The 27987-nt window shown below is 36.4% G+C and overlaps 3 protein-coding genes across 7 annotated transcripts; 1 reads left to right on the top strand and 2 right to left on the bottom strand.

Moving 5' to 3' along the window:
• Positions 1-1594: 1594 nt before the first annotated feature.
• Positions 1595-3229, bottom strand: LOC140792680 (zinc finger protein STAMENLESS 1-like). The gene is made up of 5 exons (XM_073143809.1): positions 2974-3229; positions 2758-2864; positions 2542-2667; positions 2281-2362; positions 1595-2128 (listed from the first exon to the last, which is right to left on the bottom strand). Coding segments are annotated over exons 1-5 (750 nt in total). The 5' UTR covers positions 2976-3229; the 3' UTR covers positions 1595-1695.
• A 5428-nt stretch (positions 3230-8657) lies between these two features.
• On the bottom strand, positions 8658-17951 carry LOC140792691 (uncharacterized). Of its 5 annotated transcripts, none has more exons than XM_073143836.1 (16): positions 17642-17951; positions 17362-17500; positions 17071-17275; positions 16778-16852; positions 16586-16693; positions 15438-15470; positions 15254-15343; positions 13283-13408; positions 12746-12889; positions 12175-12594; positions 11885-12019; positions 10860-11081; positions 10470-10745; positions 10072-10206; positions 9318-9623; positions 8658-9065 (listed from the first exon to the last, which is right to left on the bottom strand). In XM_073143836.1, the coding sequence occupies exons 3-16, from the start codon at positions 17257-17259 to the stop codon at positions 8850-8852; spliced, it is 2475 nt and encodes an 824-aa protein (XP_072999937.1). In that variant the 5' UTR covers positions 17260-17275; positions 17362-17500; positions 17642-17951; the 3' UTR covers positions 8658-8849. The 5 variants fall into 5 exon arrangements, with proteins under 5 accessions (XP_072999937.1, XP_072999936.1, XP_072999935.1 ...); XM_073143835.1 differs by having other exon boundaries at positions 17071-17284; positions 17565-17890; XM_073143834.1 differs by having other exon boundaries at positions 17071-17284; positions 17642-17874.
• Positions 17952-19564: 1613 nt separating this feature from the next.
• LOC140792422 (uncharacterized) lies at positions 19565-26420 on the top strand. The gene is made up of 10 exons (XM_073143417.1): positions 19565-20217; positions 20312-20449; positions 22460-22648; positions 24272-24409; positions 24498-24619; positions 24709-24841; positions 24957-25086; positions 25276-25355; positions 25454-25585; positions 25793-26420. The coding sequence occupies exons 1-10, from the start codon at positions 19750-19752 to the stop codon at positions 26024-26026; spliced, it is 1764 nt and encodes a 587-aa protein (XP_072999518.1). The 5' UTR covers positions 19565-19749; the 3' UTR covers positions 26027-26420.
• The last annotated feature ends 1567 nt before the right edge of the window (positions 26421-27987 follow it).

Genomic DNA, 27987 nt, shown 5'->3' with positions numbered 1-27987 from the left:
TATCAATGCAAAAAGAAAAGGGTACTCGTGCAAAAATCAGTGTTTTGAGGGGCATATAAATATCAACATTAGAGGAATATTATTGGAGTACGTATATAAATAAGGGATCTTAGAAGGGTATACATGCAAAAATAACTCTTTTCATTTAAAGTCTTTCACCCGAAAGCAACTCAGAATGTCATCAGTTTCCATGTTTCATTCAGAGATTGCTTCTTTACAAGTCCCTCTTGCATAAGAGTAGTATCATTGTTTTCCATTATGAGCAACTGGTTTATTATATATACTATCCTCATTGTTTCTATCCATAGTCCACCAAACTTCATTGTCTCTGGGTATCCTTTTCTTTTCTTCATATCACTCAGTGGTAAACTTCTCATTATGCTCCAAACTATTGTCAAGCAATTGAATTTTCAAGTCATTTTTATAGTTCTTGAAATGTAATATCATGTACTGATCATAAAATATAGAATCATGCACTGTGTTATCTTCAGGTAAACTCATTTATATGAAACATTGTGAACAGATATCTTAACCCGTAGTAATTGCAACTTTCCAACTGGAAATGAATTCTCCATGAGCTCAAAGGCCAAACAGTCCTTTGTGATAGGGATCATGTGATATTTTCCTACTTTTCTTGTGTCAAACTTCCACTTCATATTAGCTTTATCTCTTAGTTTACCAACTTTGAAACGTACAAGCATATCCAATCTAATTATCCTAGAGACCAAGAAATTAAAGTATGAAGTCATTGATTCATAACTTGCAGAGTATTCAGATAAAAAGCATCATAAGTTTCATTGTTGTAAACGACCAAACACTCAAAGAATGCTCGTAGATATCAAATATTGTCAGCTGCATAGTTTTATTTTCTTATTCTTTTTTTTCTTCAGAAGTGTTATTTGACCAATAAGTTGCTCAAGCCTTACTGATCATAAAAATGATTAATATTACCATGCAGCTACTTAATCATCTCTTCTCGTTGGGCTCTTCGACCACTTCCCAAAAGATAACAGCTGCTGCACAAGCACCACTAAGCTTAGTCTGATATTAATTTAAAGCAATATCATTTGTATGCCCGTGCTCGCATGCATTGCAGTAAACATATATTGACATATATATATAAGTGTTGTTTTGTTTTCTTTTGCTTGGATTTCTTGCGGTTTGTGTGCCCAAGGGCAAAGATAAAAAGTGGGAATAGATAGAACCTAGCTAGACTGCTCAGGCTACGAGTTTTAGCTGGGTGGCTTTGCCATAACACTTAATTGGAAAGCTTTTACTGCGGCTCACAGGCTCACTGATTAAAGTGTTCGATAGCATCCAGAACTCTAACCGGATTAGCTCCTTTGACAACTCATGACTCGAGAAACTAAATTTACTTGGATCGAAGCTTTCTTCAATCGATCCCTTGCCTGCTTTATTCTCTAGGCCTTTTCTCCTATTGTCCCAAGCAAAGCACCTGCCTTAGCCTACATGAGCCCAATTTGGAATAAGAGATCTAGTTTGCATACTAGCTAGATAACATGCCACAATCTTGACTAGATATATAGATATCTACTACTACCCTGCTAAAAGATACAAAAGAGAGATAGCAAAGTTAAAAAAAGAAAAGAAAACTCACTTGGGTCGCCATAATTCTATTAAGGTAGTTTGGTGCAAGTGCTTACAAAGATAGAAGAGGAATCACATGCATTAAATTCACATATGTGGCCCATGTCCAAAACTACATCTCCAATTCACATTATCCTGTTGATTGTTCGGCGGCGCGGCGGGCACCCCTTCGATCGGGAAATTATGCGACAACGGCTCGCCGAAGCAAGTGAAGCTGGAGTCATGGCCATAATTGGGGTGGTGCGGGTTGCGTTGCGGTCCACCGGTGAGCGCATGGCCGATGAAGTATTCGCCGCCGCCGCCGCCGCCACCGGCTACCGAAGGATGGGAAGGTGGATAAGTTGTAGGATAAGGTAAGTTATGTGAAGTGGAGGAAGGATAAACATAGGGTTGGATAGGTGGAGGTCTTGGTGGTGCTTGTGGTGGTATTCTTGGATAAACTGGCCGGAATTGTAGGCATGGATCTCCTCGATGCTGGAAACCTCCTGGTTGTGTCCCTCCAATGTTTACATCCATCATGCTATCATGTAATAACAAAGAAATCCATCAAAAAGGAAACCTAGCTAACAATTTTTTTTAAAAAAAAAAGTACTCAAAAGTATATCTTAGATACTATATCATAAAACCCTAGAAAGCCAAAATAAAAATAAAATAAAGAAACTAACTTGTTACCTCATAGGAGCTCCGACGGCGGCTAGGCCTTCGTTGCCGAACACGAGTTGCCGCGCGCGGTTAAGGGTCTCTGTCTCCCTCTCTAATATTGCATCATAATTAATTTCACATTTCACACATCAAGAAGAACAGAAAAAAAATGAAATAGTATGGATCTCATGATCTCCTAATCGTATATAAAGATGATGGAATTTAGTGCAAGTGTATGTATGGTGCAAGTATGGTATATATATATATATATCATCATCATCATCATCATGCCTTGGCGATGTCGGTTCATGTGGCCTCCCAATGCTTGAGACTTGCAAAACTTGAGAGAGCAAAATCTACACTCATAGACCTTTGCACTCTCATCCTTCCCTCCAGTACTCTTCTTCTTCTTGAACTCTGAAACAAATCAGCTCAGTCCTCATAAGCTAAGTAAAACAAAGGTATATATATTCGTATATGTATATAGCTAGAGTAAAAGATCCTTACTGGTTGCGTCGGTGGAAGCGGCGGTGGTGGTCGAGCTCTCTTCCAACGCCTGCTTGCCGTACTCCTCCGGCAAGTTGTTGAGGTCTAGTGGGTTGCCTTCTGGTCTCCTGCAAGAAAAAATTAATGAAGCAGTGGAATTGGAGATGGGATTTTAGTATTTTTTACTAACTATTAACTCAGAAGTAAGAGAGATATATGAAGGGTATATATACATACATGGAGATGAAGGAAAAGCAAATAAAGGATTTCTTTTGAAGACAAATTAAGATGGAAGGAGACGAAGAAGAAGAGTTTGTGGAGTTTAGAAAAGCAAAGACTGCAGTTTGAGACTGCGATGTTGGGAAGGCTGTTTTAAAGTGAGGGTGGTGTGTGGGGAGAGAGAGAGAGAGAGAGAGAGAGAGAGAGAGAGAGAGAGAGAGGGCCTGAAAGTTCTCTATCAGTTTCACTCTGCCCCCAGCCGTCGCTTTCTCTATCCTCAGTCCTCACACAACCCCCCCTTCTCTCTCTACCTTTTTCTTTAAAGGAAGTTTTGCACGTAACACCCTGAAATCCTATGATTTTCACTGTTTGCAAATAGGACCCTACCTTATCCGAAGAATTAAGACACGCAGTCAGCCTTTCCTACTGGCCATACTGTCTGGTGGTGATGGGTCCAGTTTGTAATTAAGTTTCTGAAGCAGCACCTTGTTAAATCCTACATATAAGATTGTTAAATTTTTTTCATTTGAATATGAATTTTATATGAATCTTGAGCTCAAATTTAAATCAGGCTCACACTTTATTAATAATGAATTAATAGAGAACTGAAAGAGCTCAAAGAGTATTTAGATTTATATATTTATCTACTTAGATTTATAAAGATAGTGAGTGGAAATTAGCTTTAAAGTGACTAAGTAAGTTTAGAATTATATTAATTATTTATGAAATATTTGTAAAATATATAAGGTACTAAATTCAACTTGCACAAGAGGCCTCAAAGGGTACCTATTTTTATGGGTGAAAAAATATATGTAAGTCAACTTACACATGTGTGTTACTCTACTCACAAATAATTTCGATTGTACCCAAGCATATGCTTTTATTTATGTGAATGGGTGCATCTCTTGGGATCCAAATTTAATAGCAAAATGATACTTTCTTTTCTTTTGGTAACAAACAGGTTTCCAAACGGAAATTTTGCACCACTTGGTCAACTATTATTTATTTATATAAATAAGATAGAAGTTTGCATAAGAATTCATTCTACTTTCGAGTTTTCTGCTGGAGAGAATACTATACTATTCTTATTCTATAAGACACTAAAATCAACTTCTTTTCATGTACAATATACTTGTTGTATCCTGAGAGACAAATGCCTATTATTCTAAAAATAATCACTGAATGGGCTATTGGTCTTAACTCAAATTATATAGAATATTACATTATATAACATATATGTTATTGGATCAAATTTTGTGACCGGTTGAATTAGATTATTATTACTGCCAATAAAGGTTTTCGTTGTTTTAGGATTTCTTTTCTTATAGTTATGATTCTTGTAAGCTAGTTATAGTTAGATAAAAGAGTTTGTTAAATAAAAAAAATCAACTTTCTCTCATCTACTGCTTAAAATATAAAAAGAGATTGATGTCTAATAATTAAAACTATAAATAGATTCGACAAGTGTTAAAAGTCATGCTCACATGAAGCCAATGCACATAGAACGCTGTGTCAACCTCACAATCTCCTGCTAGATTAAGTTTACGATAGAGATTTTGCATTATAAGACACTACATTCAATCCGATTTGTGCTTGAAATCTTATATAGTTTAAAACAATACTCTGGGTAAGATTAAGCTTAACATCATGCACTTGTGCGGACGACGGCATAAAAAATGAAAAGAAAACATCACGTATATAAATCTACTGCTTCAAGTCATCACGCGCAGTTCCTCTCGGGAAACGTACCAAGCTAGCTGAGTCTTCTTCTGCTCATTTGAAGATACCACGGTGCGATTTGTAAATAGTAAAAGAAAAAAAAAACGCACAAGGATTTGAATAAACACAGGGTGTTATACGCAAATTTTCTTTTCCTCTTCTCTCTCCCCCACCCCCCTTCTTTAGATACTACGATAAGCGGCCAAGCTGCGTTGGATTCCGTGACTGTTAGACGACGAGTCGCTTTGGGTAGTATGAGTAGTAGTAAGTGTTTTTATTTGGTTGGGATGAGAGAGGTGTGAGAGCGACGTGGCATTTGCTCTCTCTCTCTCTCTCTCTCTCTCTCTCTCTTCTCTGCTGCAAACCCTAGTCTAGGATCTCTAGTCCCCCTCTACTTATCTACCACTGCTTCATATCTTGTAAGCAGTGATAGATAAAACTGAGCCCCTGCATGAATAATTACTAGTCTAGGCTACTCCGTGAGCCCCCAAAGCCTTGATCGCCACCCTTGGATCCTTCATCACTAAGGGGTAAATTAGGGTTATGCATACATATATATGTATATATGTGTGTATATACTAATGGTTTACATGTCCTTTAGCTATCTGTGGTTGTGGCCACTTGAAGAGTTAGGGCACAGGGAGTGTGATATCCCATGGTGGGCAATAAAGACAAGGGCACCTCTTACAAAGTGGAGCCCCAATATTTAGTTAAGAAGAGTATGCTAGTCTAGCTATGATCTTTGAATGGGCCCTATATATATTGTATGATGAGGGCCATCACAGGGGAGGTACCCCAGCCTTATTAGCTTTGAGGCAGGCAGTGTTGTTGTTGTCAAGTGCACTAGGATTTGGAGGGTTAGGAAAAAGAATACTCTTTTGACCTATTTGGCGTACTGGTTGTACTATATAACTTTTGGAGGGTTAGGACTTAGGAGGAGGAGGGGGTGTTACTCCAAGTGATAACCTTGTCGCCAAAATCACCTACAAACTTATCATCATTCACAGTAAAATTTTGACAAACTTGATTGTCAACCTCGGTCGGCCCGATGTCAGCTTGGTTTTTTTTTTTGGTCCGAACTTAGTACCGAATTTGTCCATGAATTAATAAAAGTTTTTAAGATTTCAAATGCAAAAAATTTAGAAATAAAGGATTCTTTTTTTTCTTTGGTCTAAACATTGGCATTTGCAAATGCCCATCCATTTATTCCAAGCGAGAGAAGGAAGGAAGGAAGGAAGGAAGGAAGAGAGTGACAAGATGTTATAGATTTCTAAGAGCTCACTGACAGTTGAGGGTGGAAAGATGGCTGTGGTTGGGATGATTAGAGGGTGGCTTTTTCCTCTGACCCTTCTCACATGTTTTGAAATCTTTCTTTCCTTTTCCCCACTGTCTCTCCCTTTGTCTAGATTTGCCGGATGTTTGTCAAACAGCTATCTCTGTGCCTGTCTCGGATGTGTGGTCATGCTCCTCTTCTCCCTACCCATTATGCATATGACATCCAGTCTTACCCCACATTATTAACTTTAGATTTCTTTCTTATATATATGTATATAGATAGATAGATAGATATATACAGCCAAATTTTTAGGCCCCATCTGAATTAAAAGGGATAATTCTCTAATATATATATCACCAAATTGCATCTAAATGTATGCCTTTATAAACATTACATTTTGTCTTTGTCTTTACATTTACAATAACGATTGCACCATACTTTATTCCATGATAAGTCCTTATTGCTATCCTGTCTTTGATTTTCCTTGTTTTGTAACCAAGGCACGTCGTCGTCATTCACCACGAATATTCTTAATATATTCTACTTTACGTCATTTGACTTACTCATCCTTCAAAAAGAAGCTGGTCGACGAGTTACACTCAATTGAATTGGGAGTGTTTTGGTAGTTAATTCAGCTATCTTCTTTAAAACCTTAAAATGTTAAGATAATTTAATATATGATTGTCATATGGGTATTTATTATTCCACCCCTATGTGTTGCTTTCATTGTCTTAAAATATATATCCAATTAACTACATATGTGAAATGACCATAATACGTACTCTTATGCATCAAGGGCTATCTTAGGTAATTTATAACGGAATACTCTCTATGCATTGGTTGTTATCAGGATAAATTTAACTCGCACTTATATTTGAAGTATTAAAAGCAAACTGCAAGTCAAATATCAAATATTTGTATGGTTGGTTGGTTGGGTAATAATGATAATAAAAGCAAAATGAACTATATTTTTAATAAATTTCCTTAAAGCTATAGTGTACATAGAAAGCATTTGAACTCAAGCCACTCTTTTTTCTTTTTGTGACCAGAATTATGGGGCCCATTGAAACGCCAAGATGCTGTCGTGTAGCAAAGTGGTTTACTGTCTCGACTTAAATACTTGTCTGGCTTTTAGCTCTCTGTACCGGAAGAACAACAATGATGTACAGAAAAGAGTTGCACGGCTCCATGTCACGTTATCGTTGTTATTGTTTCTCAACAACACCAAGAAAATACCACACACAAATTATATATATATATATATATATATCATTGCTATCCCAATACAATCTAATATGTTCATAGAATAGTGCAATTTGATAGTTGCACCTCTACTATAAAGTAGTATGTATTATTTCGTTGCAAAAAGGCCATTGGAATCTAAAGGTCATGGCTATATCATGCAGGAAATTAATGAGCACAAGTTTAACGTAGGCTAATCTGATTAATGGGAAATTATACAGCAGTAACTGATGGCTATTAAAGCTAGAGAGGAGTTGTCAGTTCTTTCATGAAGTTGATATCACATCACCTGCATGTACAAAGGTGAAGGGTTTGCATGCCACTCAAAAAGAATCTCGAAGAGAGAAAGACTTATTTAATATGTTCAATTGTAGATTGGTATCAGCCATATATAAAAGCTTAAAATTGAGAGGTTGTTTTCTTTGTATGAACTTGATGTCACATCACATGCATGTACAAGTTAGAGAGCTAAATAATTTATTTAATTTCACTTGTGGCAGCCCAAGTTCAAGCACTTGCATTCATAAAATTATGACAAAAAGAGTTAAATAAATTTTACCTTCTTAAACTTTTTTTATATAATTATGCTCATTCAAATTTTTAACTAAACTGCAACAACAAACAAACATTCTTAACAGGCATAAAAAAATAATTTATAAAACCATTAAACAAATTACATACTCAGAGAGAAAGTTCAAGCGGCTTAAAGTGTTAATTAATGCTTTTTAAGAATAAAAAGGTGTGAATACTATTACCTTTGAACGAATAATTTGGAGAGCTTAGCGGTAATTTTCGTCAAAATAAAAAAAAAAGTATAGAAGCTTAAAATGTATTTAACCAAAAAGAAAAAAATAAAAGTTGGCTTTATAGGAACTAAAACAAAGAGAAAAAGAAAAAGCTTAGGCTACATTGAAATGCATGTGCATGTAAATGGGGGAGAGGAACGAATGTCCATACCTGCATGAGAAAGTGTACGTAAACCTACATCCTACTCCTTTCCCACACTCTCACTCTATACCTCGCTCTCTCTCTCTCTCTCTCTCTCTCTCTCTCTCTCTCTCTCTCTCTCTTCCCTTGGGATTCTGGACAATAATTTTCAACCATGTCAACTCTTGCCTTCTTAATTCTAGATGTAAAAAAGGATGGCTTGAGTCTACAAGTGTCATGTCAAATTGTAGTCGTAGCTCACAAATTCAGTGCTTTTTGGGGTACGGATCTCATGCAGAGCGGCTACAAAGTCTACAGGTCAAACCTAGGCAATATTTTATATACTATATTGCTCTAATGTTACACTAGGGCAGTAAGCAGTTTGATTCAAGATAATAATATTTGAACCTTGCCTACATAGCTATATATTATCTCATTCTACATGTACAAGGAGTTTAAGATATATGCCACTTAGCTAATTCACTTCCCCTGTTACATGCAAGCAATACAAAAAGCCAATTGTTAGAACAACCTCCTCTGAGTATATATACAAATTCTTTTATTTTTCTTTTCTGGGTATCCTTGAACAATTTTACAGGTCATTGACATGCTACAAACAATCTTGTATGTAATAGTACATTCATAAGGAAAAACATTATGATTCCCTAAATAAATAAATAGAAATGCCTGCTCTCGGCGCATGCAATATTCTTTTGAAAGGAAGCATTTATTAAAATGGGAAATTTGCTGGGGTTGATGTTGTTCTAGTGATCTCTTGACCAAGCTCGCTTATCCTACTAATCAATAATGTCTTCTCCCTCTCGAGCTGGAGCATGTATTCCTCCTGGGCATCCTCGATGCTTTCGACTTCACTCAAGGACAGTGATAACCCCTCTAGATCGCCATCCTCGACTAAGCCTTGGAATTTCTTCAAGACCTCCCTCATCTGTAAAAAAATTGGTTGGTATTGTCTGTAATTAGCTAAAATAGACTAGCTAAGAAAATGGTCGCAGTTGGTGCTGAACTTGTAAAATCATGAAACATAGTCCAAGAGAGAGCTGCTGATATGACAGGGCAGAGAGCGAGCGAAAGGAACAGAGCCAAATTGACAGTTTTCACTTATCATATGGCTCTTTTCCAACAGGATAGACCAAATAATGCAAACAAAATTGAGAGAAAATTTAGTAAGCAGTCTCACCTGAATAGATATCTTATGTGATTTGCCCAATGGAGAAATATCAGTCTCTATGCTGGTTTTCTTCTGTAGTTCTGGATTTCTTCTCGTTATCTGTACATGGATCTCTCCACTTTTTACTCCTTGGAGAGGTATCCACTTGTCAGATGTTTCATTTGGACGTAACATTTCATACTGAACAGTGCAATGACCGATACTTAACGTTGGGAGTACAGCATTATGGTCCTTGACATGCAAAACCAACGGTTTCCCTGTGTCAGGAAACTCTAGAGTCTGGTTCCACTGGGGATTCAGTGTTTTGTAAACCACCTGCAGGATATGTCAAAGACTAAGATACGAATCCCATAGTACATTTACTTCTACTATTCAATAATATGGGATCGATATAATGGAAGCTAAGAGTTTATAATAAGATTTTGTTTGCCTGGATTCAAGGTATTGATCAAGTAACTAAATAAGCACCAAATTTCCGCATTCCTACTTGATGGGTAAGTTAGAAACTGGAAACTACTAAATAGTAAATATTAGGTTTTGATATGATAGATACTATTTATTCATCATGAAACATGTGGAAAATTAAAGTAAAAAATGTTTTAACTATCCAGGGATTTTTAAGAATATTTGATTTCCTATATTCACAAATTAACTTTTCTAAATTAAGTCTGTTACTGCAGATGCTTTCCCCATAATAGAACTTCCTAAGTAATAAAGTAATAAATGTTTTGAGTTTCAAAAGACCCCTTCTAAATTGTCTTACCTTAGTTCGTTTCTTGGTGTTCCCGTATTGCACCCTAACAAAAGGATCACTAGTTCCTCGCAGATCAGCAGCAACCAGGTCCTTAGCTTCAATTAGGACCAGCTCAATCAAGCCACCATATCTTGCAGCTGAATTCTGCAGACAGTAACAGGTGCAGTCAACAAAAAGTACAGCTCTTAATGAGAAACACAAATCAGGGAAAATTCATATAGTTGAAACTACATAAAAGTACATCATATTGGTGCCAAATATGAGAAGATTTACCAATTTCAGAATATTCACTCTTCTCCCAAATTCATATTCACAACTGTTGTTATTTGGAATATGATGTATCTTTTCCAACAAGTAGCTACCAACTTTATTACCTACCAAAGCCAGAACTTAACATGAGTGCATACCTTCGGTTCTTCGTTGTCATCATTTTTTATAGCTTCTACCTGTAGCCTTATCTCTCCTGAATTCACTTTTTCAAGAGGGATCCAGGCATCCCGACATGAACCTTCTGAAATTCCCTCCAGATTTACTCGTGCGCTTCCAATGTTCTCATCACCAAAGATATCTGCACTGTAGCATTTGATCTTGAGATACTCACCACCCCCTATTTCATCAAACTCAAACTTGTGGTTCCAGATAGGATTCGGAGTATGGGAGAGCACTTTTGTTCTATACAGGGCCTGAAAACAAAATCCTTCATTTGTTATAAAGTTTGCAAAATCCCCTTCATATGAGCAACAAAAGAATAAAAGGAATGCAACTGAACATGAGAGTTGAACATAACAACAACTAACCTTTCCATAATGGAGCTTTACATAAGGGTCACATTTTCCAGATTTTTCTTTAATTACTAGATTTCTACCTTCCACAACAGTGACCTTCAGTTTCCTCCCTGTCCTCAACTGAAGGCTTGGGAAACCAGAGATAGAAGGTTGAGATCTGCTGTTAACAGAGTTACTCAAGATGATTGAACCATCAGAAAATTGCCATTCTTTCAGCACAAGGTTCACAGTTAACTGGGGAAAAAATAATTGTATTAACACTTCCATTGGTAAGAGAATAAAGTGGTAGTACAGAAAGTGATAGTTAATTATATATAGCCTTTTGGCAGTAAGCGAACTTCAGTATAGCGAAGACATATTTGTAGCATCGAATGGAAATTTCTTTAGTCAACAACTACAATGACAAATGATCCATTTTTCAGAGGTAGAAATTCTAGGATGTCAAACAATGATGCAACACAAAAGGATCAAATTAGCATTTTGACAGAAAAATGCAGACTGGCATTTCCCGTCAATGTAAATTATTAACTTACAGGAGAAAAAAGTGGTGAAATTTCCTTTTCCTAGAGAAGGGGTATACTTGTTTTTAAAATAAGATATTTATAAGTATACAAGATAAATAGGCACCGTTCTTTATCAGCTTAAGCTTTTAGAGTAGTACGTAAATTTCTATCGCATCATAGCAAGAGGTTCTAAGTTCAAATCTACTTTTTAGGCATATTTAATGTTTATACAAGATTAAAAATTTAAAACTACTATTCTCTACTTCTCTATTAGCCTAAACTTTTTGATTAGATGGTGAATTATCAGTGCTATTCCTTCAAGCACTAATATATCCTTGCACGATAAGTTTGATAAAGCATGGTAGTGACAGATGATCTACAAACTCATACAACATCAACATAAAATAGCACACAACATGTATAATATGTCTACTGTACTACATACAAAAGGTAAATTGCAAACCACAAATGTAGTGTGGAATGTCATTCAAGCCATGTTATCTATAGTTAAAGGTAAAAAGAGAGAGTTGGTACCTCGCCAAAATTAACATCCTCAAATGGGACAACCATCTCAACTTCTTTTCCACATTGTTCAGCTTGTTTTGCGACCACACCAGATTCATGTCCTATTGCCCAAAATATTGTTGAGTCATCATCAACATACTTCATCTGTTCACACAGAGCAATTTTAGTTCCTTGGAGTTAGAATTAGACATCAAAGTTTCAAGAGTATGAGAAATAAAATAAGATATTAATAACGATAACAGTCCAAACTCCAAAGAGTAGTCCATAGTATTGAACAATTTTATCACTCTATGGCCTACCTTTATCTCACAGCTGGTCAAGTAGTTATGCTTGACACTGCTTGGATCCCATTCATAAAGATGAAACTTCAGAATTCCTGAATCCCCATGCAATACCATGTTTAAGGTAGAATCCCATCTGCGGTCTGAATTCTCGCTAATGCTCGTTTTTCTTGTTAAATTGTCAATTCCAACTTCAATAAATGTCCTCAGCACCTTACTGCCAAAGATCCCAGATGACTGATGGCCTACTGTTGAGCTTGTATGACTTCCTGAGTTGTCACTTTTCAAACTATTCCTGCCCACATTACTAGCTGAAACAACAGTAACTGACAGAACACCTCCAACAGCCCTTTTTCTTAAATCTACAGGTGGCAAAGAAAAGCATTGACGGCGAGGCTCAACCATTGTCTTCACTATGGTTTCGGTGAAAAGCTTTACCTGGTAAAGGAAAAACATCCAGGACTACATTATAGGAAACTATGATAAATGGAACTTCATATCTTCTTTGACCAATCAAAGAATATTGATGCATATTAAAGAGCCAGAGGAACATTGAAAATGAAAAGAAGTCACTCGAGGAGAAACGCACCAACCATGTTGACACTCCAGGTAGTTCTGTTGCTGGGAGCGTTTGGCTTCCACCACTTCCAAATGCAACACCTATTCTAATCTCAGGAGTTGAATCAAACGAATAAAGCACCGCTTGGCCATCAAGAATTGGTATCAAAAGAAGCTGCAACAGTAAAAAGTTAAAAGGAATGAAGCTAGATACACCATGATTAACTTTAGATTATTGCTTGAACGCCTTTTTCTCAAGACGGTAATTCTTGCTTTGATGCCTCCATTTGCTCATTCAATTCCAGTTAGAAGCATTTAAAAAAAGATGAAGTATCTAACCACGAATTTCATTCCAAGCATATATACTAAGTAGCTTCAGTGGAGTTGTCAAATCATCTAAACATTCTGATCATCTAATATCTAAGATATCTACAGAAAATCAGATAGAACTTACTTGGAAGTTTCATAAAAATGATACTTCATATGAGTTACTTGTAAATTCTGGTTCAACATTACAACAGATAACACTAGAAGCTATAAATAAAGAATGGCAGACAACTCCACATACATTTCCCTTGATGTGAATGCTGTTTATGACAATGCGGGCAGTTCCTATTAATGGCTTTGCCAACTTTGCGAGCAACATCACACTCATCTCATTGGTATCCCAGTCAAAACCCAATTGCATGACTTGCTGTAAGGGAAAAAGGAAAATTGATTAATTTACTGATAAATACAATTAAAACTTGCAGACACAAATGAACATCTATGTGTCTATGTATATCTATACTTACTATATTATATGCATCTGACAGAAAAAAAAAGAACACCATTAAAGAAAAAAAAATACAGTCATACATGTATCCCTAAGAGTGGCTTTATTATTCCTAGAGAATAGCACAACAATCCTAATTAAAATTTCTGTTCAATAAATAAGAAACTATTTATTTAGTTTTACTTATTAGATCCGTGTTCCCCTGTACTTGTGGAAATTGTAGCATCCATTTGGTTCTCTAATCAATTGGGCTGGTACTTCACTGAAGCCAGACTTTTGCCAAAAGTTAGATTATCGAGGCTTCGTGGACCATCCCCCCATCAATGAGCAGGACGATGATTTCAGTTATTTGGATTTCTCATTAAGTATTTAATGGAAAATTCCTAACTTGATCCCACTATGTTAGTTACCCTTACTAGTAACTAACTCAAGGTTTTTGGAAATAAAGATAAAATGAAAAAATAATTTTAGATGACTGGTAAATATAAGGTGTTTCCCACAATAAAAGAAAGATGGATGGTATTAAATAAATTTCCCTAAAATTAAGTATTGGAAAAATTATATGAGTTAGACTACAATATTTGGTGAAAGAAAGATTTAATACTTCTCTAGCCACAGATTCACCTGGTTAGTAAAAGATTTAACATTTTCCTTCTCAAGATAATATATTTCAGATCTTGGGGTGGCGACCAAAGTGTTAAATCCTTTTTTAACAAACATTTGACAGACACATAAGATGTTGATAATTTGATATACTATATAACCAATCAATGGAAAAAAGTTATCATTTAAATTTTAAACCAGAGCACAAATAAAAAAAGGAAAGCAGGAAGATCCACACAAAAGATTAAAGCAAGAGAATGAGGTCTAGGCAAGTAAAATTCTCACTGTTCTAACTGGGGGCAAACATTTCATCCTTTTCCCAGAGAAAATGAGCAATATTAGCAAGAGTCAGCTAGCAAAGGGAAGATGGAATACCCTTTTCCAAGGCGACCATAGTTGACTAACATGAGAAAAATGGTAATTATATAGAGTACAACTAAGATGGTTCAATTAAATCCTTAATCATGCCCAACCAGATTTTGTATGGGCACAAGTAGATATTTTTTGAAATCTAATCCGGCTCGATAAGGGATTCCTTAGGCCGACTAAGACTTGAGCTGGGTTGAGGGGTCAGTATCCCAGCATAATCTGAATAGCTCTGACTATTAGTGAAAATTAGGTAGTATTAATAATAATAATAATTAAGAGGAACAGGATATAACTTCAAAGTCCAAACCTCAAAGCCATGCAAGTTCATCTTTCTCAAGATATTAAAAGAAATGCTAAACTCTCAAGCTACAACCCCTGGTTGAGTTACAACTGCAATTTTCAAGAGAGCTACTATATGGAGGAAAGAGATTACTAATAACTGTCATTTATTTTAGAGACTTTATTTCTATTCCAGAGAACACCAAAGTAACAACTTCCAACATTTAAGTTTTAGTGAACCTCGGGGGTCGCTAAGAACAACAGCGAAATGCAATCACGAAGGAAGTGGGTCCAGCCTACTTGTATATTGGCGTGAAGAATTTAAAAAGTGTGGTATCTGAAAAAGTGACTCTTATTTTGCATATTCTCCATAATTTGCAGGAACCTAATTTTGTACTTCCATGATTATACCCTCAATTTACATTGACCATGTCATAGAGAACTACATAAGATATAAAAGCTACATTACTGAGTCATTGACAAAAAATGGAAGAGTGTAAACTGGCAACGGACCTGGTCGCCAGAGGTAATCCAGCGTATTCCACGCTGTCCTAAGTTGGGGGGACATGTACCAAGTGAGAACTCCTGCAGTTCTATTTTTTCCTACAAGGAACAGTTGCATTGCCAGAATGATTACGTACTAATCAATGACATTGAAGCCCTCAAACAACCAAGAACTCCAAATAGAAGCACTTACAATAAGTTTTGGTTTCCGATTCTTTAAGCGCCTCTGCAAAGCGACTGGAGATATATTAGGCATTTTTCCCATAGAAAAAGGTGCTACAAAAGCAAATGATGAACATTTGGCTAGATGCCAAATCTCCAACAATTTTTCCAGTACAGGAAGATGGCAAAGGTGACCAGTTCAATATATTCTGCTCATGTCAATAGACCTAAAGTAGCAGTTTAATCAATGATGTGCACAAATAATAGTAATAAGCTCCATAGCTAACATGTGAAAGATGAAAAGATATATGGCATAGTTCAAATATTTCTCCTATGGAAATAACTGGAAACCTATGCAACAACAATTGCTTGGGTCAGCACAAAGCCCAGCACAAGGTGGAGAGTTGAATACTCGATAAATCGCAAAACAAACATTAATATTTACATCTCCATGCAAGTAGGATAAGCAGAACATGCTGAACAATCCGAGTTTGTGAAGTATCTCTAAGGCTTTTCATTCCACTTTTCATTTACTTCATTTTAAAAAGGTCTCAGAATGTTATGTAGTATCAAATCTTTTCCAGGTTAAACCTTACCCGCATATCAATCTATTGAAGACAACTTAGGTGCTGAATGTAAAAAAGGAAAAAAAAAAAAAAAACCATGATTCCAAGTTTCATTTTTTCGGTTGGTTGCAGTTTGGACCCAAAGTGGAGAAGAAATAATTGGGCTGTAATGGATTGGTTTCAACCGATGGTGGTCTGGACAAGGTTAAAATTGAAAATCTTGCATATTTCAGCCTTAATAAATGATTTTTGGCCTTAGTTTTCAATAAGTTCCAGCTGTTCTGTTCCATCTTGGAAGAAATTTCAAATGATGCTGATGATAATACTACTCTCTAAGACAGCTAAGTTCACTCTTCATGCTAAGAGATCATCAAAAATATCTAATCAGAGTATCTAGAAATAAGATCCTTAACCTTATAAAAATTCATGAATTTTCATTTTCCCTAGCTAGAAATTAACTATTGAAGCTGATAGCTAAGACCTCTCTTCAGAAGCTACCAGCTATATCAGGACTTTAACACATACAGTGAAAGATTTAAACGTCTGTTCAGGAACTTATATAAGAATAGAATCAAAAATATTATCTGAAGACAAATAGGATTCTGAGACTAACCTCAACAATAGAGGAAATCTTCTTGGAAAGTTTGGGTTCCATATAATTAGGCCAGACTTCCATAAATAGCTTGTTCAGCCACTCACAAGGCTCTAATGGAGTAGAAGGCTGTACAATATATGGAAGCGATATTTACTCAAGTGCCAAACTCTAAAACCAAATACCCAACAAAAAGAAAATCAAGTAATATACTGATGAATTCAATATGAGTTGCTTCCATCTTTTATTCAAGTCTTCTACAAGTAGCTGGCGTTGATACCTCGCATACTGCAAGAAGGGAGATATAGCAATTTAAATATAACTCATTAATATACAACTAACTCCACATGCTTATAGCAGGAAATAATCATAATCATATCACATGGAACAAAGCAATCAAACATCAATTATTCAGCTGAAATCCAATACGCCACCATGAAAGATGTAATAAAAAGATCACCTATAAGTACTTATGGATGCAAGGATTGGCGATTTGGCCCACATACCTGAATCGTAGCCCACACAGCGGCAATAAGGGGCACCCAATTGGAGAACGGCACGAGCCACCGCTCGACGGCCCACGCGAAGAGCACCAGAGGGATCAAGAATGGCAGCAGAGGCTTGTCCTCCATCACATGGTTCAAGAACTCCATTGCCTCCTTGGCATAGAACCTCTTCAACCTCTTTCTCGCCATGCCTCTCTCTTCTACTCTGTCTCCCCTAAAATTTAAAGAGATCAGAACTAGTCCAAATGAAAAAAAAGAAAAAAGAATCTAATATAAATTCTCTTTTTTTACCTCTTTTTGTCTCAGTCTACAGAGGAGAATTAGTCAACAACGGAAAACAAATAAAACCAACACCATCTCTCTTATTTCCTATCTCCCAATCTCCAAACCCCTTCTAGAATGACGTGTTTTGACCTCTCTATATCTCCTTCTATTGTACAAGAAATAACAAGTCAATAGAATGAAAAGAAACGAAAGAAAAAAAAAATACACACTTGCCACAAGATGTCTCCTTGGAGAAAATTCCGATTCCCCAACCGTACTCTTTGTTCCAAATTCTCGTTCTTTTTACCTCTTTCTACCTTCTATTCCTTCTACGCACAAGGAATCCACACGGTGAAACAGTGAAAACCAACTCGCCCCCAAGGCGTCTTCTTTCCTCTCAGAGAAAAAACTCAATTGCGATCTCTTCCGACTTCTCTCGAACAAGGGGCAAAGATGCAAATATATTCTTGATTCCGAGTGATGATAATTGAGAATTGGGATTCGCCGGGGGATTCGGGCGAGAGAGAGGAAAGAGGAAGTGGAAGTCTCCATCTCCATTGCCGGCTTTTTGAATGCTTTCTCTTGTTTGGAGAATGGAGAGAGGAGATGAGAACAGCGAGGCAGGAGTTGACTTTGGACTTCGGTCTATTACGCCGGCCCGGTTGACGGATTCACTAACGGCGTCATTGCGATGATTAGAAAAATGCATGACAAGGATTTGACAATGTAGTTAACGCCCTGAATATTATTAATTTTTTCTATTGGCCACCCTAATTTTCCAATTTATTCCTACTTTCCCCCTTATTTATAATAATAATCTATTTTAATGTCTGGATAACACTCTCAATAATGGATGACAATAAAATAATAGAAGGAGAATATCCCATCCAATTTCAAATTAATATAATAAAGGTTACATTGTGGCTTTATTTTAACTAACAGTTTAAACCTTTTCAAATCTCCAATCTAATTTTTATCTAAGTGGAATGTGTTTATGGGCAGCAATTTTTTTACCAGATCCAATAATCCAATATGAATATGGGTTTCCACCGAGTCATAATTCTTTAGACTATTAAACATGATTAAATTCATATTTATTTATCACTTATTTATAATACAGCAAACTCATTTATAATATAAATAAAATTATTTAAATTCTAAATAACTTATATACATTTGAATAATCTATCACTGGATAACCCTTTATGAGAGATTAGGAGCACTCAACTACTCAAAGCCTGACAACTATTAATTGTTGGTTGTGAACAATAATTACTCTTTATTTAAGAAAACTTTTCTTTTCTCTTCAATTCTATAAGAAAAAAAAGAAAACTTGGATCAAGTAAATTTAGCTTCCAGGTTATAAAAAATGTCATTGAGGGAAGATAAATAGGAGGGAAACTCCTAAACCTAAGAATAATCAAAATTAAAATTTCTTCCAAGTTCACCTGTTAATTTGTAATTTTGTTGGCTTCCGACGAAGCCTTATTAAAAGGCCCACCGAATTGAGAGGCTAGAAGTAGTAATCTTTGATTATTTTTAATGTAATATAAAGTGAATTAAAAGATAAAATTATTACGAATGCCTTTTGATTTAAAATAAAGTAGATTGATAGAATAGGTATTACGGGTAAATTAATAATTGAGTTAGCGTGTGATATAAGTGTAATTTTGATAAATAATATTTATATTCTAGAATGAGATTATTATGATGTTCAACTATTATTGTGGAATAAAAAAATATTATTCCTAAATAAAAAAGGGCTTAGGATACATTCTCAATCAAGACTAACCAAACATGCTAGCACTATGGTAATAACCATTGTAAGCATATTTTTAATAAACCCACTTAAATCATTAATAACATGAATCCATTGGAATCATAGAAATATATAATTAAACCTAGCATTAGCCAAAACCCACAAGGTAAAAAAACTACAAGAGTAGAATAGATGGCTAATAAATTCACTGGTGAGGCCACAATTGCGTAACGCTCACAGGAATCCGAACACATACCTTTGTGTGGAAGATCTAAAAAAACTTCATTTAAAAAAAATCATCCAAAAGAAAAAAAAAAGAAAGAGTAAAAGAAAAAGAAAAATAGTATTAAAATTCATATCCATCTTTATCGGATTCCGGTCTTATCCAAAGAATAATCCAGATCCAATTACAAGAAGCACGTGCGACGCGACAGAAGTGCTTAAATAGTGCCCCTAATATTTTATTTAAAAATCTTTAATGGCTGAAATGCAAAAAAGCCCTAACGGAAATTAGGACACTCGTCCGCATAAGAAGCCCCCTTTCCTCTGCGCACAGAAATCACGCCTCGGTTTCTTCTTCGCTCGCTCTCTCTCTCTCCTCTCTCTCTCTCTTCACCTCTTTTTCTCCGTCGCCAAGATCCCATCTTTTCCCATCAATGGATATCCTCCAATCCATCCCCATGGACGAATCCTCGCCTTCCTCCGTCGATTCCAATAACAACCACGGCTGGCAAAAGGTCTCCTACGCCAAGCGCCAGCGCAAGCCAACGGCGACCGCCGTTCCCGTCCCTGGGGATGACCGACCCCGCACAAACGGCCTCCAGGATCGATCCAATGTATTCGCCTCCGTCGAGCAGAAGGCGGCCGAGCGCCGCCGAGCCTTAGAATCCGCTGCCGCCGCCGCAGCGGCGGCCGAGGTTGGAATCGCCGTTAGATCGCGGCCTCAGGCCACGTCAGACGACGACTATGACGAAGAGGAGGTGCCCCACGGTGGTCAAGAGAATGCGGGAGCGGCGCCCAAGAAGGTGAAGCAGAAGAAGCCCAAGAAGCCCAAGATCACGGTCGCGGAGGCGGCCGCGGCTATCGATGCGGAGAATCTTGCAGCATATCTTGTCGATATCTCGGTAATTTACTATCTGATCCGGATTTTGGGACAAAAACTGAATCTTAGAAAAGGTTTTCTTCTATTTGGGTAAATTCCTCTTCCTTTGGTTGCAGGGATCGTATGATACGCAGCAGGATATACAGCTCATGCGATTTGCGGATTATTTTGGCAGATCTTTTGCAAACGTGAGTGCTGCGCAATTCCCGTGGGCCAAGATGTTCAAGGAGTCCCCTGTTTCAAAGATTGCTGATGTGAGTTTGTTCTGCATGAATTTTTCTTAGCAAATTTATTCTGTTTTTTTTAAACATTTGTTAGTAATTTCTGTCGCTGTTCCTGATCTTGCGCTTTCTTGAAGTGAGGATGTCTAGGAGGCTATTTGGTCTAGTCCTTTTATAGAAATGAAAAGTTACGCATGGGGATTATTATTGTAAAAGATAAGCTTTGGGGAAGAGGATCAAACTTTATCTTTTGCTGAAAATATGCCTGTGAGACAAGATTTGGGTCATAGAAAGATGTTTATTTGCACTTGATTCAATTTCAATGGTGAATAAAAATAGGCTTTTTTTTATCTATTAGAGGGAATGATTTAAACTTCTAATTATGTGCACAGTTTGTCTATTGGTGGCACATTAATTGCCTTGCTATTTATTGCTGAATCATATTTATTTGAATCTCAGGACAAATGCATGAATAGTTGGCATCAAATACTATTGCAGTATGCAGTATTTGGCATAATTTGATTTTCAAGCCTGTTACATGTGATCTTTTATGTCTTTCTTTTGTCAGGTAGACATACTATATAAAATTGATGTTTCCTGACTGTCTTTCAAATTTCATGGATTATCAAGTAGCTGGAATTTTCACTTGAAACTTTCTTTCTTAGCATATGCTTTGCTTTGGTCAAGAATTAGGAGGCCCCAAAAGTTTATCATCATTTCGATCCATTGATAGTCTAGGTTGTTATGTATTGTTGTAAACTTGTAATGCCTTTGTTATACACTTATTACTGACATGATTTCAAACAGCGAGAACATAATAGCGTTGCCTATTAGTAACACTATTTTATCCATACTAGATAGATCACATGCACATTTTTGCTACGTAGCACCTCTGTTCTTCTACACTGTTGCTTTCGTGTAGGTTTATTCATGCAACGATATTTATCTACTAAAAATATGCTTCCTCATAGTAGATCAATTTCTATAGCTTTTGTTAGTTTGACCACTAATTTTTCCTTGTTAATTGTTTTCCTCTTGATAGGTTCATAGGCACATTCTGGGTGCACAGTCACCTGGGCATCCACCTTGACATCAAGTTTCATATTTTAGTATATAGGATGAGTTTAGATTTTGAAACATTTCAGAGATTTGGCTTAATAACCTAATGGCATACTATTTTCTTAGTAGAAGGGTATTTTATCTTGTACATTTGAATATTTCATACTCATGTAGTATTTTCTTTATCTATTTTTTGTTGTGCCGTGATCTCTAGGCATCTGCCTAGACATCAATTGGGCATTCTCCTAGGCATTCTTCATCTACTCTAATTTTAGGTGATTGCAGCATTTCAACGATATCACATCATTCTCAAAGCATGATGAAAGTCATTAGCTATTAGTTTTATGCTCATTGCATAACCACCGTAGTGGTAAGCTTTGCCATACTCCAGATTTCTAACCTTCTAGAACCAACCTTGCATGGTTCCTTGTATTGTCTATGCCTCCAAAATTTTAGTAGCCTATTTCCCAAATTGACACTTTGGACTCCGCTATTGATGAGGTTACTTAGAGCAGAATCCTTAGAGCCTATAGATCAACTGAATCAGGTAGAAGCTTCACTCCAAGTCTCCAACTCCTTGCATGGTACCAAAAGTAGATCCACCTGTGCCAATGGTTGTTCCACCTATGAAAAGGCATTTTACGAGCTAGTACAGGCTTTACAGCATTCACCACATTTATTACTACCTTAAGGATTCATTTTTTTTATATCATTTTCATAAGTTCTTTTTTTTTTCCTTCTATTGACTTTCGCAATATCTTAACGTCTCAGTTAATATCATGACAGCTAAATGGAGACCACTTTAAGTAGCAAATAGACTATATATTAGCCTTCATGAATGATTCTGATTATGAACAATTTGACTGTGTTAACTCTCTAGGGGAGACTTGGTCATGGTTACATTCTGATCTTATCACATAATTAGATTATTGTCAATGTTTTTGGTAGATGTATAATTGGGTTCCTTAATTGATTTTTGAGCAGGTTCCACTGTCTCATATATCTGAATCTGTTTATAAGACTGCGATTGATTGGATAGCTCAGAAATCTCCAGATGCTTTGGGTGATTTCATTTTGTGGTGTCTGGATAGTATCCTCGCTGACCTATCAAGTCAACAAGCAGCTGCTAAGGGCTCGAAGAAGGCTGTCCAACAGTCACCCTCAAGGGCCCAGGTAACTTTCATCTTTTAGCTAGTACCTCCCGGCATTGTTTTCTACAATAAAGAATATATTGGTCACGAAATGAGCTTTTTAATCCACATTTGATGTTGATATTCTGGTTGGCTTATGTTAAGAAGATAATTTCCTCTTATTGATGAATGCTTAATCAGTTAGGATGAAGAGAAGCTACTGATGATGAGTTAATTGTGTATATTTTCCAATAAATATCCTGGACACCTCATCAATGTATCTCCAACTATTTTTTACTTGCTTATTGTATCACGTTAATTCCTGGTATCTTCTATCCTTCTTACTTAGATTGGAGGTTGTTTCATTTGTATTTTTCACAAATTTGTAGCATTTTGGCCTATGATTAAACGGGAAGTAGGATGTGCTTCAAGATAGTCAGTAGCTTCATTTGGATTATTGAAGAGAAGTCAGATTTAAGTTATTGTATCCGAACAAGTGAAGGATCCTGATTGGCCTGTCATCAGATTTCTTGTCTCTATTATCATCTGTTTGGTATCTTTTAAGGAGTTAGTAGTTCATCATGTGAACTATGTAACAGATGGATCTCCATATCCTAGATCACTTTTTTTTTCCTTGTCTTATGTTTCATATTCCTCATTTAATATATTTTATCACCAGATTGGAAATTATTTTCTCTCTATTGAAATTCTGGGTTAGTTTTATTAGCATCTTTTTTTTATGCTAGTCAAGTGTTATTCTCTTTATGAGAAAGCAGTGGTGCTTGTAAGATTCTGATGTAATTTTTCCCCTTCTTTTGGTTAGTATTACATCTGGATCTACATAAGATGAGACAGATCTAAACAGGTCTTCAAGATGGATGGCGTTACTTGTGTTCTATGTTTTGTATAACACTTCTGATGATGAACATAAGCAAATCAGTATTCTAGTCAGAAAAGGAAAATAGAAAAACAGAGAAGAAGAAAGGGCTGCATAAAGAGAAGAAAAGAAGGATTAAAGAGAGGAAAAGGAGGCATGTTTTGGAAAATGTTTGATCAAGCGCCACTTCCAGTAGTTATTAAACTAGAATGTGCATTTGGCAGTCTTAAACTGCTGTTGGTGGAAACTTCTTTGATTTTCATCTTGGGTGTAGGTAGTCTTAGATGCAGGCTAATACTTCAGCTATCAAGTAATGGAGTTACTTTAATCTCATATTATCAAAAACAATTGTATTGTTGATATGTTGGATTCGGAGTCTGCCCTGCTTCTTAGCGATGACTCTTTGGGCTTTTAATGCATAATCTTGTTAGTAGAAATTTCTTTAGAAGTCTTCCTGAAATAATTTGTATTTACAGTGGGTGCTTTATTAATTGGGTATGTTGAGCATAAGCTGCATATTATTAAATTCTGTTTTAACTTAAAAGTCAATATTTGTCAGCACACTTGAAGGTTGAGCCCTGTGACCTTGAAACATATCATATCTGTTGAGCAGGATGGAGAAATTGAAATTTTCTTCTTGCCATTGAGTTTCTTCACTTCTTTTATTAATGAAAATGTTCTGATAACTACCCTGGAGCATATCTACTTAGATATGTTGCAGATCAACTTTTAGCATCATGGTTTAAATATTGGCTTACACTTTCATGCACATGACACTACCAACTACAGGTTGCAATGTTTGTTGTTCTAGCAATGACACTAAGGAGGAAGCCTGACATACTCATCAACCTGTTACCAAAGCTAAAGGACAACACTAAATATCAAGGACAAGAAAGACTTCCAGTTATCGTCTGGGTCATTGCTCAGGTAATATTTGTTCTCTTCACCTCTTGCATATCTGACTGAAGGTAATAACTTTGCTGTCTATAACATGGTTATAAATTCGTTTCTGTAGGCATCTCAAGGGGATCTGGTTGTTGGAATGTTTTCATGGGCGCATTATCTATTCCCTACAATCTGTGGGAAATCAGGTGGGAACCCACAGCAAAGGGACTTGGTTTTGCAGTTGGTTGAAAGGTATGCCCCATAACAGAGTGAACAAGTGATATATCTTATGTATGGATGTGCTTTGATCTAACTTTAAACTCCTCTGGCATTTTATGCAGAATTTTGTCAGGGCCAAAATCACGAACAATTTTATTGAATGGTGCTGTTAGAAAGGGGGAGCGCATAGTACCCCCTGCTTCACTTGATTTGTTGATGAGAGTTACATTTCCTCCTCCTACAGCCCGAGTCAAGGTGTTCCTTTTCACCTTTTCTTTTGGGACACATTAGGCCTAAATCCATTTTCAATCTTTTCGATCCAAATAGAGCTGTTGCCACAGTTCTACTGAAAACCCGAAATTTTGTGCAGGCTACAGAGAGGTTTGAAGCAGTATACCCTACTCTTAAGGAGTTGGCTCTTGCAGGTTCCCCTGCAACCAAAACCACTAAGCAAGCATCACAACAGCTTTTGCCTGTTTGTGTGAAAGCAATGCTAGAAAGTAAGTTTGGCTAGGATTTTGATGAATTATATTAGATTATAATTTATGTTCTCTATCTAACAATGCAAAAAGTACATTTGGGTATGATGTTGATGAACTGTACATAGATTTAAAATTGCTGTTTTTTAAATCTGTTATGTCTAGATATGTAATTATATAATGGCAGTTAACCTTGTAGTACTTTGTCAGACAATCCTGAACTGACGAAAGAAGCTGCCGATATATTTATCTGGTGCTTGACTCAAAATTCTGAATGCTACAAGCAGTGGGTGAGCAGTCCTAGTCTGTCTATATTACTTTCTTAATCGCATTTTAGTATCCAAGAGATCATTAAAATGCAATTATGCATTTTGGCTTGTTTATGCAGGACAAGCTTTATTTGGAAAATGTGGAAGCTAGTGTCTTCGTATTACGGAAGCTGTCTAGTGAGTGGAAGGAATTTTCAGCTAAACTCACTCCTGAAGCTCTAAGAGAGGCACTTAAGAACTTAAGGATGAAGGTAAGCAACTACATCATGGGCTTCAATTCTCATTGGCTGTTCAACTCTAGATGTGTATTCTTATGAAATGAAATTTAAGATTCTAAGCTTGGGTACTTGCTTTTAGAAGTATTCTGCTATATTAACATCATCATGCAGGAGATTGAAATTGGATGTTATATTGGACACTTAATTTTCTTATAATCAATAAACATTTTTGGCATGCAGAATGAAGAAGCCCTATCCGAGACTACGGACTCGGACAATGTAGCTTGCATTAAGGAAGCAGACAAGTACTGCAAGGTTATCTTAGGAAGGTTAACAAGAAGCTTCAGCTGTGTGAAGAGTGGTTTATGCGTACTCATGCTCGCTGTTGCAGTTGGTTATGTTGTGTCTCCTAACATGGAGTCGTGGGACTTGAAGAAGCTCCATGCCATGTTTGGCTCTCTTCAATCCTTCTAAAAATACTATCAATAAAGGTCCTCGTCTGACTGCCTACCACAAAATGGTGCAGAGACTACAGAGAGCTGGAATAGAGAAAGAGAGGAAATAGATTCCACATCAATAGTAGTTGTTTGCTTTACCCTTTCTTTATAATGATATCAGCTGAAACTAATTGTCCGAGAGTTCAGGTCATTGATAGAGTGGCCTGAAGGTCCAGGTCATGTGGTTCCTAAGACTAATTTTCCATGTTGTCCATTGCAATCAGGATTAAAGCACAGTTTTGTGATTCTTTTTCTTTTTCTTCGAAAGTAATTTCTTCTGAATTCACTAAAATCGTTGGTGCTTTCTAAATTTGTTATTCTGTTCTTATGTAGCGGTACTCTTGTTTAAGGTTATTATTATTGTCTCTTAAGCTGGTGCATTACTATTTCCTTCTAAGAGTATAAATGCTGTGGCTACTTTACAATTCATATCTAATTTTACATTTATATTCATATAGTTCATGTCAGAGATTTACCACTAATTCCATGGTTGTTCCTTGAACCTTCGTTGAGAATAATTCGATTGTCTTGATTAGCTCTTAATGACTTTGAAACGGGATAAATAGCTTGGTTTAAGGTGAAGTATGATGGTATATTGGAATTGGCATTTCATAAGAATGACCAAGTATCGATTACTTGGATGTAATTTGCTGGGGCACATTGAGGATCTCTGTGAAGTATGACTTAGTGTCTTTTACAGCAAATCTTTTATTGTAAACATTGATGATCCTCTTATAGCAAACCAAGTATCTGATTACTTGATCTAAATAATGTGACCTAAAGGAGGCCTTTTAAAACCCATTTAAGTAGAGAAGCTATTCATCATCAAAGTCCAAAATATTCCTTCAGATCTGGTTGCCTCTAGTGTAAGTGCTGCGTTAGAGAATGTTGTCTGCATTAAGCCATCCATCAAAATTACAAAAGTTAATAGCTTATAACTGCACTTAGGAGGGAAAGTAATTGATAATTAAGGATATCAAAATTTTATTCGATGTCAAATTAAGTAAATGTTATCAAATATTTATTCAATACAAATCAAGTAAATGTGCTCCTCAAAAGTAGTGGTATCTCTTTTTCATCATCTTTATTCCCCTCGAAAATTCGGTTTAGAATTAAGGCTAATCTGATATCAGCTTGTGCTATCCTCTTCTCCACAACAGGATAGCGAGAAAAGAAATATTTATGATTACCTGAGCAATCTCTTTGTATTCAAACATTATTTAGAGAGAGATTAGAGTTGTAATCTCTTTGTATTTGAAGATTTGCATAGTGGATTAAAGATTGCTCCGCTCCGCCCGTGGATATAGGCATATTGCCGAACCACGTAAATCGTCTCTCCCTCTTTTCTTTTTATGGTTTGCATTGATTTGGTGTTTATATTTATGATTACCTTGGGTATTTGAAGTTTTCTACAACTAGCATCTTGTATTTGGAGTTCTCATATTGATATTGATATTGATATTAGCTTTGCTAATATTTGGATTGCCCCAAATTATTGCTATTCTATTTAGATTTGTTCTGAGTGGGAAGGATTTTTGCTTTAGCTTTTCTCACCTATTTGGATATTTGCACAATACTCCGACAAGACCATTTCATTTGGAAGCCTCTACCCAAGGGAAACTTTACCTCTAAGTCACCGTACTGCTCCCTCTCGAATGGAGACTGGTTGAGCTCCTCTTCGTCGGTTCAAGACACCAGTCTATGGAATCTTATATGGAAAAACAAAGCCCTCACTCCGAGTGTCAAGTTATTCATCTGGAAATGTGCAGTGGGTGCAATACTAGTAAGAACTGATCTCCATAAGAGAATGATTGAAATAGATCCTTCCTGCCCATTTTTTTTTCCAATGAGCTGGAATCCATTGATCATGTTCTTCAATGTTCCTTTGCAAGAGCAGTGTGGTTTGCTAGCAGATTAGGGCCAGCCACCGCAAAGATT

Source organism: Typha latifolia, chromosome 7 (assembly GCF_019914945.1).
Source record: "Typha latifolia isolate L0001 chromosome 7, TyphaL0001v2, whole genome shotgun sequence".
In the NCBI taxonomy this organism is placed as follows: domain Eukaryota; kingdom Viridiplantae; phylum Streptophyta; class Magnoliopsida; order Poales; family Typhaceae; genus Typha; species Typha latifolia.
Note: the sequence above shows the minus strand (reverse complement) of the source record. Positions and strands in the feature narration are given on the sequence as shown.

Excerpts from the sequence above, each read along its gene's own strand:
- LOC140792680 (XM_073143809.1), bottom strand. Across the intron at positions 2,668-2,757 it reads CGCTTCCACCGACGCAACCA|AGTTCAAGAAGAAGAAGAGT; the intron begins GTAAGGATCTTT and ends GATTTGTTTCAG. Across the intron at positions 2,129-2,280 it reads GCCGTCGGAGCTCCTATGAG|CATGATGGATGTAAACATTG; the intron begins GTAACAAGTTAG and ends ATTACATGATAG.
- LOC140792691 (XM_073143836.1), bottom strand. The coding sequence starts at position 17,259 with ATGGCGAGAAAGAGGTTGAAGAGGTTCTATGCCAAGGAGGCAATGGAG. Across the intron at positions 12,020-12,174 it reads TGACCAGCTGTGAGATAAAG|ATGAAGTATGTTGATGATGA; the intron begins GTAGGCCATAGA and ends CTGTGTGAACAG. Across the intron at positions 10,746-10,859 it reads TAAAGCTCCATTATGGAAAG|GCCCTGTATAGAACAAAAGT; the intron begins GTTAGTTGTTGT and ends TTTTGTTTTCAG.
- LOC140792422 (XM_073143417.1), top strand. The coding sequence starts at position 19,750 with ATGGATATCCTCCAATCCATCCCCATGGACGAATCCTCGCCTTCCTCC. Across the intron at positions 22,649-24,271 it reads AGTCACCCTCAAGGGCCCAG|GTTGCAATGTTTGTTGTTCT; the intron begins GTAACTTTCATC and ends TACCAACTACAG. Across the intron at positions 25,087-25,275 it reads TGTGAAAGCAATGCTAGAAA|ACAATCCTGAACTGACGAAA; the intron begins GTAAGTTTGGCT and ends GTACTTTGTCAG.